Source organism: Anolis sagrei, chromosome 7 (assembly GCF_037176765.1).
Source record: "Anolis sagrei isolate rAnoSag1 chromosome 7, rAnoSag1.mat, whole genome shotgun sequence".
Taxonomy (NCBI): Eukaryota; Metazoa; Chordata; class Lepidosauria; order Squamata; family Dactyloidae; genus Anolis; species Anolis sagrei.
In genome coordinates this window covers 1,403,143-1,417,567 of record NC_090027.1, presented here as the reverse complement: position 1 = coordinate 1,417,567, position 14,425 = coordinate 1,403,143, and the positions used below count along the sequence as shown (strand labels likewise).

General features: G+C 37.3%; 1 protein-coding gene across 3 annotated transcripts in view; it reads left to right on the top strand.

The window, feature by feature from the left end:
• Nucleotides 1-6,874, top strand: part of POLR3D (RNA polymerase III subunit D) — a 48,922-nt gene extending 42,048 nt beyond the window's left edge. For 2 of the 3 annotated variants that reach the window (XM_067470625.1, XM_067470624.1), the window contains exons 7-9: nt 25-293; nt 3,730-3,882; nt 6,092-6,874. In XM_067470625.1, the coding sequence (XP_067326726.1) occupies nt 25-293; nt 3,730-3,882; nt 6,092-6,214 (545 nt within the window). In that variant the 3' untranslated portion in view covers nt 6,215-6,874. The remainder of the gene's footprint in view (nt 1-24; nt 294-3,729; nt 3,883-6,091) is intronic. The other variant, XM_067470623.1, reaches the window with a different exon arrangement.
• The last annotated feature ends 7,551 nt before the right edge of the window (nt 6,875-14,425 follow it).

Here is a 14,425-nt window from a genome sequence, read left to right as displayed (position 1 = left end):
TGCCTCTCTTTGGTTTCCTTTTAGTGAAAGAGGAGCCCCAGGATGAAGAGGAGTCCCCGTCTGCGCTCAGGTCAACTCCTGCAAAGGCGCCTCCTCCTCCTCCGTTTCCGCAGGATGTGTCGGTGGCGGAGCTGCTGCACGGGCTGAGCCTCTGCAAGGAGGACGAGCTGCTCTTCCTGCAGCTGCCGGATACGCTCCCAGGGCAGCCGCCCACCCAGGACTCCAAGCCCATCAAGACAGAGGTGCCGAACGAGGACGGGCAGATGATGGTGATCAAGCAGGAAAAGAGCCAGGTACAGATGGGATGCTGGAGTAAGAAGTCATAGAGCCAGAGAGAGACCCCAAGGGCCAGCCAGTCCAGAGAAGGAGACTCTCCCAGACACCTGGGGAATGTCTCCCATTCTGATCAGCTCTTACCGCCAGGAAGGCATTCCTAACGTTCAAACAGGATGGATAGGATTTTAGTGGCATGCTTTCCCAATCTAAACACCACAAATAGAAAAACAGGAATGCAGCAGGAATGCAGAACTGCCTGCTGTAATTCTGCAAGACTTCCCTCTTGTATTTTACCTTTGAGTGTAAGCCGACCCAAATATAAGCCAAATATGAACCACTTTGAGTCCCCCAGGGGTGAGAAAAGTGGTATATAAATGCTGTAAATAAATAAATAAGCCGAGGCACCTAATTGGGAAAATGTCCTGACTCGAGTATATGCCAAGAGTGGGAAATGCAGCAGCTACTGATAAATTTCAAAATAAAAATAGATAGCAATAAAATTACATAAATTGAGGCATCGGTAGGTTAAATGTTTTCGAATCTATATAAATAAAAATGTAATGTTAGTTTGTGGGATTAACATAACTCAAAAACCACTGGACGAATTGACACCAATTTTCAACACAAGACACTTATCAGGCCAATGAGTGACCATTACTCAAGAAAACACGGAAAAACACAGCAAAAGGGATTTAAAAAGCAAAAAAAAAATACATTGTAATGCATGTGCAAAACTACATATAAATACCATATGCAAACATACATATATATATACACAAATATATATACACACATATACACACACAAAACACATATACACAGACTGGACCACAGCAACGCGTGGCAGGGGATAGCTAGTATTTATTATTTATTTATTTTTTATTTATTTACTTTGCTTCTATACCGCTGTATCTCAAGCCCGAAGGCGACTCACAGCGGTTCACAAACAGTAGAAACAGCAGTGGTTCCATACAACATATAACAATTGACTTAACACATTATCCATAAATTACCAATAAGCAATTACAATGCACAATTATTACAAAAAACAACCGTACCCAATCTTCTCATCATCCAAGCGTAGTCCAGGTTCGTCGTCCATTGTTCCATTCCTATGTTCCATTACCAGATTACACAAACATCCAGGTCTTCACCTTTTTGCGGAATACCATTAGAGATGGTGCTAGTCTAATGTCCGTAGGAAGGGCGTTCCACAGCCGAGGAGCCACCACCGAGAAGGCCCTATCTCTCGTCCCCGCCAGCCGAGCTTGAGAAGCAGGCGGGATCGAGAGCAGGGTCTCCCTGGAAGATCTCAAAGTCCTGGTGGGTTCATAGGCAGAGATGCGGTCAGATAGGTAGCTTGGGCCGGAACCGTTTAGGGCTTTAAAGGCCAACGCCAGCACTTTGAATTCAGCCCGGTAGCAGATCGGCAGCCAGTGGAGTTGGCGCAACAGGGGGGTTGTATGCTCCCTGCGCTCCGCTCCTGTTAAAATCATGGCTGCCGAGCGTTGGACTAGTTGGAGCTTCCGAGCTGTCTTCAAAGGCAACCCCACGTAGGGAGCGTTGCAGTAGTCTAAACGGGATGTAACCAGAGCGTGGACTACCGTGGCCAATTACATAAAACTGTAATTTAAGATAAGACTGTCCAATTCTGATTAAACCATTATCCTAACCGTCTTCAATGTAAATGTGTTTATGTTCCCTTCCAATAACAATAAAGAGAGTAAAATAATAGATGCAATAAAAATAATAATAGAGTAAAATAATGGAATGTAATAATAACAGTAATAATAGAGTAAAATAATAAATGTAATAATAATAATAATAATAATAAATAGAGTAAAATAATAAATGTTATAATAATACTGTAAGACTGTCCAAATCTGAGGCGCTACGATTAGGATAATGATTTTTTTTATCTGTATGTCTTGTATAATGTGTTTTAATTGCCTTTTGATATTGTTGTGATAACTTGTATTATGTAAACCGCTTTGAGTCGCCATTTCGGCTGAGAAAAGCGGTATAGAAGTAAAGCAAATAAATAAATAAATAAAACCATCATCCTAACCGTCTTCAATGTAAATATCATAGAATCCTAGAATCCTAGAGTTGGAAGAGACCTCCTGGGCCATCCTCCAGTCCATCCCCATTCTGCCAAGAAGCAGGAATATTGCATTCAAAGCACCCCTGACAGATGGCCATCCAGCCTCTGCTTAAAAGCCTCCAAAGAAGGAGCCTCCACCACACTCCCTCCGGGGCAGAGAGTTCCACTGCTGAACGGCTCTCACAGTCAGGAAGTTCGTCCTCATGTTCAGATGGAATCTCCTCTCTTGTAGTTTGAAGCCATTGTTCCCTTGCATCCTAGTCTCCAAGGAAGCAGAAAACAAGCTTGCTCCCTCCTCCTCCCTGTGGCTTCCTCTCACATATTTATACATGGCTATCATATCCCCTCTCAGCCTTCTGTTTATGTACCCTTCCAATAACAATAAAGAGAGTAAAATAATAGATGTAACAAAAATAATAATAGTGTAAAATAATGGAAATGTAATAATAACAGTAATAATAGAGTAAAATAATAAATTTAATAATAAGACTGTCCAAGATAAAACTGCCCAAGTCTGATTAAACCATTATCCTAACCGTCTTCAGTGTAAATGTGCTTACGTACCCTTCCAATAACAATAAAGAGAGTAAAATAATAGATGTAACAAAAATAATAATAGAGTAAAATAATGGAAATGTAATAGTGACAGTAATAATAGAATAAAATAATAAATATAATAATAATAGAGTCAAATAATAAATGAAATTATGGTAATAATAATAGAATAAAATAATTTAAATGTTTTCCTAATAGAGTAAAATAATTTAAATGTAATAATAAAAGAGTAAAATAATAAATATAATAATAATAATAATAATAATAACAGAGTAAAATAATAAATAACTTTGACTTGAGTATAAACCGAGGGAGGCTTTTTCAGCCTTAGAAAAGGGCTGAAAAACACGGCTTATACTCAAGTAAACACGGCAATTCTTAAAAGTCAGTAGTCCTTATTAGTGCAGAGCTACACTAGAGAGAATGCCGACCATGATTTGAGACCCAGAAGAAGCCAGGTTCAGTGCTGGCTTCTACTAGGTGATGCCTTATTCTGACGTATCAGAATAAAATATGCCGATGAATTCAAGGTTGCGGAATTTTTCTTACGCAGTAGCCTTTACGGGATCTTCTTGTCTGCTCCAGGGAAAATTTTGGTTTAACTCTACTTCTTGAAAGCAAATGAGCGCAAACGGCTTTGGCCATATGCTAGCAGAGACTCTAGGACAGGCAAATGCAAACTTTGGCCCTCCGGACATTTTGGACTTCCACTCCCACGCTTTCTAACAGCTAGTAAAATTGCAAAATTGGTTCCTGGAAATAGTCACCTTTCCCTGCTCTGGGTGTGCTTTCAGGAAGCCAAAGAAGCAGAGAACACCTGCACTTTGGGGGACCTGTCTGAAGGGCAAGTGGGGAAGCTGCTGATCCGCAAATCGGGGAAAGTGCAACTCGTTCTGGGCAGAGTCACTCTGGATGTGACCATGGGGACCCCCTGCTCCTTTCTCCAGGTATGGCTTGATTATATTTATTTATTTATTTGGAGTGCTTCTACCCTTCCCTTCTCAACCCCTGAGGGGGGACTCAGGGCAGCTTACAAGAGGCACAATTCGATGCCTAACAATTCACAAAATACGGGGGCACGGTTTTGTTGTGGCTCCGACCCTTCCTGGAGGGTCAATCCCAGATGGTGAAGCTGGGAGACGCCTGCTCGGACCCCTGGCCTTTGACCTGTCGGGTCCCGCAAGGCTCTATTCCGTCTCCCATGCTCTTTAACATCTACATGAAACCGCTGGGAGAGGTCATCCGGAGTTTTGGAGTTAGGTGCCACCTCTACACAGATGACACACAGCTCCACTACTCTTTTCCACCTAATTCCAAGGAGGCCTCTCGGGTGCTGGACGAGTGCCTGGCCGCTATGTCTATCTGGATGAGGACGAACAAGCTGAAGATCAATCCCGACAAGACAGAGGTCCTCCTGGTCAATCGCAAACCAGATTGGGGTATAGGGTGGCAACCTGTGCTGGAGGGGGTTACACTCCCCCTGAAGACACAGGTCCGCAGTCTGGGAGTCCTCTTGGATTCATCACTTACGCTTGAGGCTAAGGCGTCGGCGGTGGCCAGGAGGGCCTTTGCACAATTGAGACTCGTACGCCAACTGCGACCGTACCTCACAAAAGCTGATCTGGCCGGGGTGGTCCATGCCTTGGTCACCTCTAGGTTGGATTACTGTAATGCGCTCTATGTGGGGCTGCCCTTGAAAACAGCTCGGAAACTCCAACTGGTCCAACAGGCAGCAGCCAGGATGCTAACTGGGGCCCCTTACAGAGAGAGGTCAACCCTCCTGTTCAAGGAGCTCCACTGGCTGCCGTTTATTTTCCAAGCCCAATTTAAGGTGCAGGTGCTTACCTACAAACCCCTGAATGGTTTGGGACCAGCCTACCTGCATGACCACATCTCCGTCTACGAACCCACGCATTCACTACGTTCATCTGGAGAGGCCTTGCTCGTGATTCAGCCTGTATCGCAAGTGCGTCTGGTGGGGACACGAGACAGGGCCTTTTCTGTGGTGGCCCCCCGACTCTGGAACACCCTCCCCAAAGATCTTAGATAGGCCCTTACATTGGCAGGCTTTAGAAAGAACTTGAAGACCTGGCTGTTCCGATGTGCCTTTCCAGAATAGGAAACCCCCAATACCAAGTCCCAGAAGCACTTTATTAGAATTAAGACTGCCGCGCACTGCACTTGTCTATAATCCTTACATATCCTGATGGTGGCAGGGGTATAAATAAAGATTATTATTATTATTATTATATAGTAAATAATAATAATAATCACAAGCCTTATTTAAAGGAATTCTTTTCAGCTGCTCAGGACATTCTAGGATGGGAGATGGATAGCGTCCCCATTCTTTGTGGCCCTCAAAAACGCATTGCCTTAAGTGGCCTCTTCCCTTCTCCTGCTTTGGGACAATGGCTGCTGCAGGACAGTGTCTTTGGCCAGCCTGAAATGCTGCGTAGGCCCAGCTTTATTTATTTATTTATTTATTTACAGCTTTTATATTCCGCCCTTCTCACCCCGCAGGGGACTCAGGGCGGATTACAGTGTATACATATATGGCAAATACTCAATGCCAATTTTGACATACAACATATACAGACATACACAGAGGCTATTTAACTTTTTCTGGCCGTCAGGGAAGCTGTTGCTTTCATTGTCCATCTGCGACACTGAGGAAGTACTTCCAAATTCCCCACATGCTTCCCCGCTGGAGTCTTTTTTATGGCCTCATAAATTAGTTAATTTAGCCTCCCCACACTTTAAGGTGGTACCTAACTTTCCTACCTGACAGATGCAACTGTCTTTCAGGTTGCAAAGGTCGACAACAGGCTACACAATTGGTTGGAAACCCACTCCAACCCGGGCTGCCTTCGAACTCATGACCTTTTGGTCAGAGTGATCTTAATGCAGCTGACACTCAACCAAATGCGCCACAATCCCGGTGGGTTTCTCCCCAGTGTGAATTTGTTGGTGTTCATGTAGACTTCCACTATCAGTGAAGCTCTTTCCACACTCCAGGAATTCATAGGGTTTCTCACAAGTGTGAATCCTTTCATGTTGCTGCAGGTGATCCCTCCGTGTGAAACTCTTTCCACACGCCAGGCATTCATAGGGTTTCGGGGAATGGGTAGTAAATCTTTCTTTCCTTGTCTTTGGAAGGAACTGGTCTCCGTGGGCATCGGGGACAACAGGAGTGGCGAGATGATCATCCTGGGCCACGTCAAGCACAAGCTGGTCTGCGCGCCCGATTTTGAATCCCTGCTGGAACACAAACATCGGTAGAGGGCGAAGGCCTGTGCGGGATTTCCCGGTCCTCCTGGGGGTCCCTTACACACAACGGAAGTGCCTTGCTCCTTGGAAGAAAGAGCTCCAAGGAAGACTCTCCTAGACCGGATCGGCCACGTTGTAATGGAAGGAGTGTGCGTGACATTGCAGTGCTGGGCTTGCTCTGGTAGGATTTTGAGCGCTATCCTTCCCAGGTCCTGTCTAGGAGCAACTTTACTCATCAACACTGATTCTCCAGATGTTGTCCTGAGTACAACATAGAGGACCTGACCTGGATGTGGCTTGGAGTAGAGGTTTGTTATTCTGCATCCACTTCCTGCAGAAGAGCAGGACCATAGGTCTACTCCAAATCTCTCCGAAAACTGGAGATGAAGCCCTTTCTCCCTCTGTTTTTTCAGTCTTGAGTGTCTACAGCTATGTGTTGCAACAGCAGGAGCATAGGGAATGGAAATCTGGGTTGTAGTAGGATTTTCGGGCTGTATGGCCATGTTCTAGAAGCATTCTCTCCTGACGTTTCGCCTGCATCTGTGGCAGGCATTCCCAAAGGTTGTGACATATGTTGGAAACAAGGAAAATTGTGTTTATATATCTGTGGAAAGAACTCTTTTCAGGTGGAGGTAAGTGTGAATGTTGCAATTGGCCACCTTGATTAGCATTTGATGGCCTGACAGTTTTTAGGGGTGTCTTGTTACTTCATGGGGGAATCCATTGTTGACAGGTGATTTGGTGTTCCTGATTGTTTCTCGTCTGGAGTTCCCCTGAGTTTGAGTTTAGTTCTTGTCCTTCAGGAAAGAAGGAGACTGTAAATAAAGAATAACACTCAGAAAACAGAGGAATTCCAGACAAGAAACAATCATGAACACCTAATCACCTCTCAAAAAAAGATTCTCCCAGGCAGTAACAAGCCACACCTAAAAACCATCAGGCCATTAAATGCTAATCAAAGTGGCCAGTTGAAACATTCATACTTGCCTCCAAGAGACAAGAGTTCTTTCTCCCACTCTGGAGAGAAACCCCACTTGCCCAGTTTCCAACAGACTTCACAACTTCTGAGGATGCCTGCCACAGATGCAGGCAAAACGTCAGGAGGGAATGCTTCTAGAACATGGCCATATATAATGGACAGGGGATTATTTATTAGCAAATCCCACAAGATGTACACCAAATTATAATGGTTAGGGATTATTTTATGGACAAATCCCAACCACTTGTAATGGGAAGTCGCTTCTTTAATTAAAAATGAAAATCTGAATAACCTGGAATACCTTCTGGCCGAAAAACCTTTCAAAAGAACACTGGCTACCACCACACTTAAAAGAAATGTTAAGCCCTTGGCTTACTTGAGGTATCTTTAGGCTAGAATGTGCTGGATTCGCACTCAGGCTTGGTACTCTGAGGTAACACTAACGAGATTCCTGTTTAAAATACACGCAGTCACCATTAGACTTCGTCTATAAACGTCTTGGAAACTTCTCACACAGAGGCACACTTGAGGCAGTTGTTGTGAACAAATAGCTATGTTGTTTATTTGAGAGAACTTGAACAATATGCGCTTTAAGCTTAGCGGTTTCAATGTTGAATAAAGCGTATGCTTTCTTTAAACAGTTCAAAACTTGCAAATAACAGTCCTCTCTCCCTCCAGAAACTACTGACAGGATTCCTCTCTGCCTAGTATTTCTAAACTCCACACAGACAGTCCTTTATTACTTGGATCTGTCTCTCCACTCCACCAGCTATCCTTCCCAATAGCTACAAATCTTCTCACTAACTGCTGACTAACTGACCAACATCAGGCCTCACTAGCTCTTCTCTTCTTCACACATAACCCAAAACTCCTTCTTCTTTGACACACAGTCCTTAACTGAGCTGTCAGGTTTTAAAACGCCCCCTTAAAGTCAATTTTTCCCCTTTTCTCAAGATAAGCTCCGCCTACTCTCTCCCAGCCAATCACAAACTCTCCTCATTTCCCTCCAAGCTGCTCCTAAGCACGCCCCCTCGAGGAAATGAGATTCTAAGATGGATGCCCCCAGGCACCCTTCTGAAATGGCTGCTGAACTTCCTGGGCCTACTTTTCTGAGCTTTTCCTAGCCTAACAGGTAGGGAATTCATCACACCATACAGCCCGAAAAACCTACAACACCCCAGTGATTCCGGCCATGAAAGCCTTCAACGGTGGATGGGAGGGCATCTTCCCAGGGCTTGGCTCTCTCCATCAGTTGGCCTTCCCATTACGGAGGTCTCCTCCAGGAACCTTGAAACATCATCTGCATAGCTCCCCATTGTCTTTGAAGAGTGTGTGCATAGTTTTGGGATTTGACACACCTGTAGTATTGAACTCATGGCAAGATCACAGAAGCTGGTGTTCTTTTCACGCAACTTTGGAAGAAATTATAGTAAAAAATTATGCTGACAATGAGCTGGGTTTATTTCTCTCAGTGTCTAAATATCAGACTTCTCCACTGGCTGAGAAAATAATTACTAGCCATCCCCGGCCAGGCGTTGCCGTGGCCCAGTCTGGTGATCTGGAAAATAAAGTAATCAGAAAGTGTTGGTTCCTAATCTATGTCATTTCTTGATGCTTGTTGGGTCAACAGTATTTCTTGCAATTTCTTTGCCAGTGTTGATGTGGAGATTGTCTGGTTTGCCTACACTGGAACATGCAACATACAATTGTCCTTCAGTAGGGGTCCTTTTCAAATCTAGGATACTATATCTCTCTGGCTTGTTGTAGGTTTTTTCGGGCTATATGGCCACGGTCTAGAGGCATTCTATGGCCATATAGCCCAAAAAAATCTACAACAACCCAGTGATTCTGGTCATGAAAGCCTCCAACAATGCACTATATCTCTCTGTGTGAATGATATATATCTATCTATATCTATGGCTGGATGGCTCTCTGTCAGGAAGGCTTTGATTACATTTTCTTGCCCTGGTGAAGGAAGTTGGACTGGATGGCCTTGAATATTCTGTTGTTCATGGGGTTTCTGTGTGAGAAGTTTGCCCCAATTCTGTCGTCAATGGGGTTCAAAATGCTCTTTGATTGTAGGTGAACTATAAATCCCAGTAACTACAATTCCCAACTGTCAAGGTCTATTTCCCCCAAACTCCATCTGTGTTCACATTTGGGCATATTGAGTATTTGTGCCAAGTTAGGGCCAGATCCATCATTGTTTGAGTCCACAGTGCTCTCTGGATGTAGGTGAACTACAACTCCAAAACTCAAGGTCAATGCAAACCAAACCCTTCTGGTGTTTTCTATTGTTCATGGGAGTCCTGTGTGCCACGTTTGGTTCGATTCCATCGCTGGTGTGGTTCAGAATGCTCTTTGATTGTAGGTGTACTATAAATCCCAGCAACTACAACTCCCAAATGTCAAGGTCTATTTTCCCCAAACTCCACCAATGTTCATGTTTGGGCATATTGAGTCTTTGTGCCAAGTTTGGTCCAGATCCATCATTGCTGAGTCCATAGCGCTCTCTGGATATAGGTAAACTACAACTCCAAAAGTCAAGGTCAATGCCCATCAAACTCTTCCAGTATTTTCTGTTGGTCAAGAGAGTTTTTTGGGAAGTCTGGCCCAATTCTATTGTTGGTGGGATTGAGGCTGCTCTTTGATTGTAGGTGAACTATAAATCCCAGCAACTACAACTCCCAAATGTCAAGGTCAATTTTCCCCAAACTCCTATAGTGTTCACATTTGGGCATATTGCATATTCATGCCAAGTTTGGTCCAGATCCATCATTGTTTGAGTCCACAGTGCTCTCTGGATGTAGGTGAACTACAACTCCAAAAGTCAAGGTCAGTGCTCACCAAACCCTTCCAGTATTTTCTGTTGGTCATGGGAGTTCTGTGTGCTAAGACTGGTTCAATTCCATCGTTGGTGGAGTTCAGGATGCTCTTTTATTGTAGGTGAACTATAAATCCCAGCAACTACAACTCCCAAATGACAAAATCAATCCCCCCTCCCCATCCCACCAGTATCCAAATTTGGGTGTATCGGGTATTTATGTGAAACGTGGTCCAGTGAATGAAAATACAACAGGAGGAACTGTGTTAAGGGGTCGCGGCATTCGAAGGTGGAGAACCACTGCTCTAACTTAATTTCTGCGCAGTCAGCTGGTCCCGGTTGTGATTCCTGGAGAAAGCTGTGATCCCCATCTAGTGGCCAAAGGGCTGGCAATAAAAATGGAAAGAGGGGCTTCCTCGCTCCGACCTTTTGTACCCAAAAATTATTCAAGGGGCAGAGAAAACAGGTGGCTTTGGGTTAAACTGCTGAGCTGCTGAACTTGCTGACCGAAAGGTCGGCGGTTCGAATCCGGGGAGTGAGGTGAGCTCCCGCTGTTAGGCCCTGCTTCCGCCAACCTAGCAGTTCAAAAACATGGAAATGTGAGTAGAGCAATAGGTACTACTCCATCAGGGAAGGTAACGGCACTCCATGCAGTTGTGACCTTGGAGGTGTCTAAGGACAAGGCCGGCTCTTTGGCTTAGAAATTGAGATGAGCACCAACTCCCAGAGTCGGACACGACTGGACTGAATGCCAAGGGGAAAACCTTTACCTTTTACCAAATAATAACAGTAATAATAGAGTAAAATAATAAATGTAATAATAATAATAATAGAGTAAAATAATAAATGTAATATAAGTAGTAATAACAAAGTAGGAAATGTTACAAATGTAATAATAACAATAGATAATAAAATAAAATAATAAATGTAATAATATTATAAATAGAGTAAAATAATAAACAATCACAATAATAGTGTAAACTAAATGTAATAATAATAGAGTAAAATAATAAATGTAATATAAATAATAACAAAGTAGGAAATGTTACAAATGTAATAATAACAATAGATAATAAAATAAAATAATAAATTTAATAATATAAAAAGAGTAAAATAATAAACATAATAATAATAGTGTAAACTAAATAATAATAATAGAGTAAAATAATAAATGTAATATAAATAGTAATAACAAAGTAGGAAATGTTACAAATGTAATAATAACAATAGAGTAAAATAATAAATGTAATAATAAAATAATAAATTTAATAATATAAAAAAGAGTAAAATAATAAACATAATAATAATAATAGTGTAAACTAAATAATAATAATAATAATAGAGTAAAATAATAAATGTAATATAAACAGTAATAACAAAGTAGGAAATGTTACAAATGTAATAATAACAATAGAGTAAAGTAATAAATGTAATAATAACAATAATAATAAAATAATAAATTTAATAATATAAAAAGAGTAAAATAATAAACATAATAATAATAGTGTAAACTAAATAATAATAATAGAGTAAAATAATAAATGTAATATAAATAGTAATAACAAAGTAGGAAATGTTACAAATGTAATAATAACAATAGAGTAAAATAATAAATGTAATAATAATAAAATAATAAATTTAATAATATAAAAAAGAGTAAAATAATAAACATAATAATAATAATAGTGTAAACTAAATAATAATAATAATAATAGAGTAAAATAATAAATGTAATATAAACAGTAATAACAAAGTAGGAAATGTTACAAATGTAATAATAACAATAGAGTAAAGTAATAAATGTAATAATAACAATAATAATAAAATAATAAATTTAATAATATAAAAAAGAGTAAAATAATAAACATAATAATAATAGTGTAAACTAAATAATAATAATAATAATAGAGTAAAATAATAAATGTAATATAAATAGTGATAACAAAGTAGGAAATGTTACAAATGTAATAATAACAATAGAGTAAAATAATAAATGTAATAATAACAATAATAATAATAAATAATAAATGTAATAATATAAAAAGAGTAAAATAATAAACATAATAATAATAGTGTAAACTAAATAATAATAATAATAATAATAGAGTAAAATAATAAATGTAATATAAGTAGTTATAACAAAGTAGGAAATGTTACAAATGTAATAATAACAATAGATAATAAAATAAAATAATAAATGTAATAATATAATAAATAGAGGAAAATAATAAACAATCACAATAATAGTGTAAACTAAATGTAATAATAATAAAAAATAATAAATGTAATAATAACAATAATAATAAAATAATAAATGTAATAATATAAAAAAGAGTAAAATAATAATAAACATAATAATAATAATAGTGTAAACTAAATAATAATAATAATAATAGAGTAAAATAATAAATGTAATATAAATAATAACTAAGTAGAACAATGCAAATGTTACAAATGTAATAATAACAATAGAGTAAAATAATAAATGTAATAATAACAATAATAATAAAATAATAAATTTAATAATATAAAAAGAGTAAAATAATAAACATAATAATAATAGTGTAAACTAAATAATAATAATAATAATAATAATAATAGAGTAAAATAATAAATGTAATATAAGTAGTTTTAACAAAGTAGGAAATGTTACAAATGTAATAATAACAATAGATAATAAAATAAAATAATAAATGTAATAATATAATAAATAGAGTAAAATAATAAACAATCACAATAATAGTGTAAACTAAATGTAATAATAATAATAAAATAATAAATGTAATATAAATAATAACAAAGTAGAACAATGCAAATGTTACAAATGTAATAACAACAATAAAGTAAAATAATAAATGTAATAACAACAATAATAATAAAATAATAAATTTAATAATATAAAAAAGAGTAAAATAATAAACATAATAATAATAATAGTGTAAACTAAATAATAATAATAATAATAATAGAGTAAAATAATAAATGTAATATAAATAGTAATATAATATAATAATAATATAATAAACAGAGTAAAAGAATAAACATAACAATAATAGTGTAAACTAAACAATAATAAAATAGTAAAATAATAAATGTAATATAAATAATAATAACAAAATATAAAAAATGCAAATGTTACAAATGTAATAACAATAGAGTAGAATAATAAATGTAATAACAATAAAATAAAATAATACATTTAATAATCTAACAAATAGAGTGAAATAATAAACATAATAACAATAGTATAAACTAAATGTAATACTAATAATAGTAAAATAATAAATGTAATATAAAAAATAAAGTAGAAAAATGCAAATGTTACAAATGTAATAATAGAGTACAATAATAAAAGTAATAACAATAATAGTGTAAACTAAATGTAATAATAATAGAGTAAAATAATAAATGTAATATAAATAGTAATAACAAAGTAGAAAAATGCAAATGTTACAAATGTAATAACAATAGAGTAAAATAATAAATGTAATAATAACAATAATAATAAAATAAAATAATAAATTTAATAATATAATAAATGGAATAAAATAATAAACATAAGAATAGTAGTGTAAACTAAATGTAATAATAACAATAAAAGGTAAAGGTAAATGATAAAATAAAATAATAAATTTAATATAATTAATAGAGTAAAATAATAAACATAATAACAATAATACTGTAAACTAAATGTAATAATAATAATAATAATAGAGAAAAATAATAAATGTAATAATAGAGTAAAATAATAAATGTAGTAATAGAGTAAAATAATAAATATAATAATAGAGCAATATAATAAAAGTAATAATAAAAATAATAGTAATAGAGTAAAATAATAAATAACTCTCTGACTCAAGTATAAATCAAGAATTTGTGATTTACCTTGACGAATTGGCTTTATGTCATTCTTGATCTGTATTTTAATGTGTTTTAATGTATTAATGTACTATGGTGTTATTATGCTTTAGTTTATTTGTATATTGATTCTCTGTTGTTAGCTGGGCTGAGTCCCTCCTCGGTGGTCGAGAAGACCGGGTTAGAAAAACTCTAAATAATAATAATAATAATAATAATAATAATATAAACCGAGGGTGGGGGGTTCAATCTAAAAAGGGGGCTGAAAAGCTCGGCTTATACTCGAGTATATACGGTAGTAGGTTCTTGTGGGTTTTTTCGGGCTATAGAGCCATGTTCTAGAGGCATGGCTCTATAGCCCGAAAAAACCCACAAGAACCTAGTGATTCCAGCCATGAAAGCCTTCGACCATATATACGGTAGTCTTTGCTTAAATCTAATTTGCCTTAACAACCCCCAGTGTTATTATCTGGACCATGTTTGGAAGAGCCTGCTGTTTATTCGTGGAATAACCAATAACTCCAAAGTCTTGTCTTGCTGGTTTTATTGATGATTGTATTTG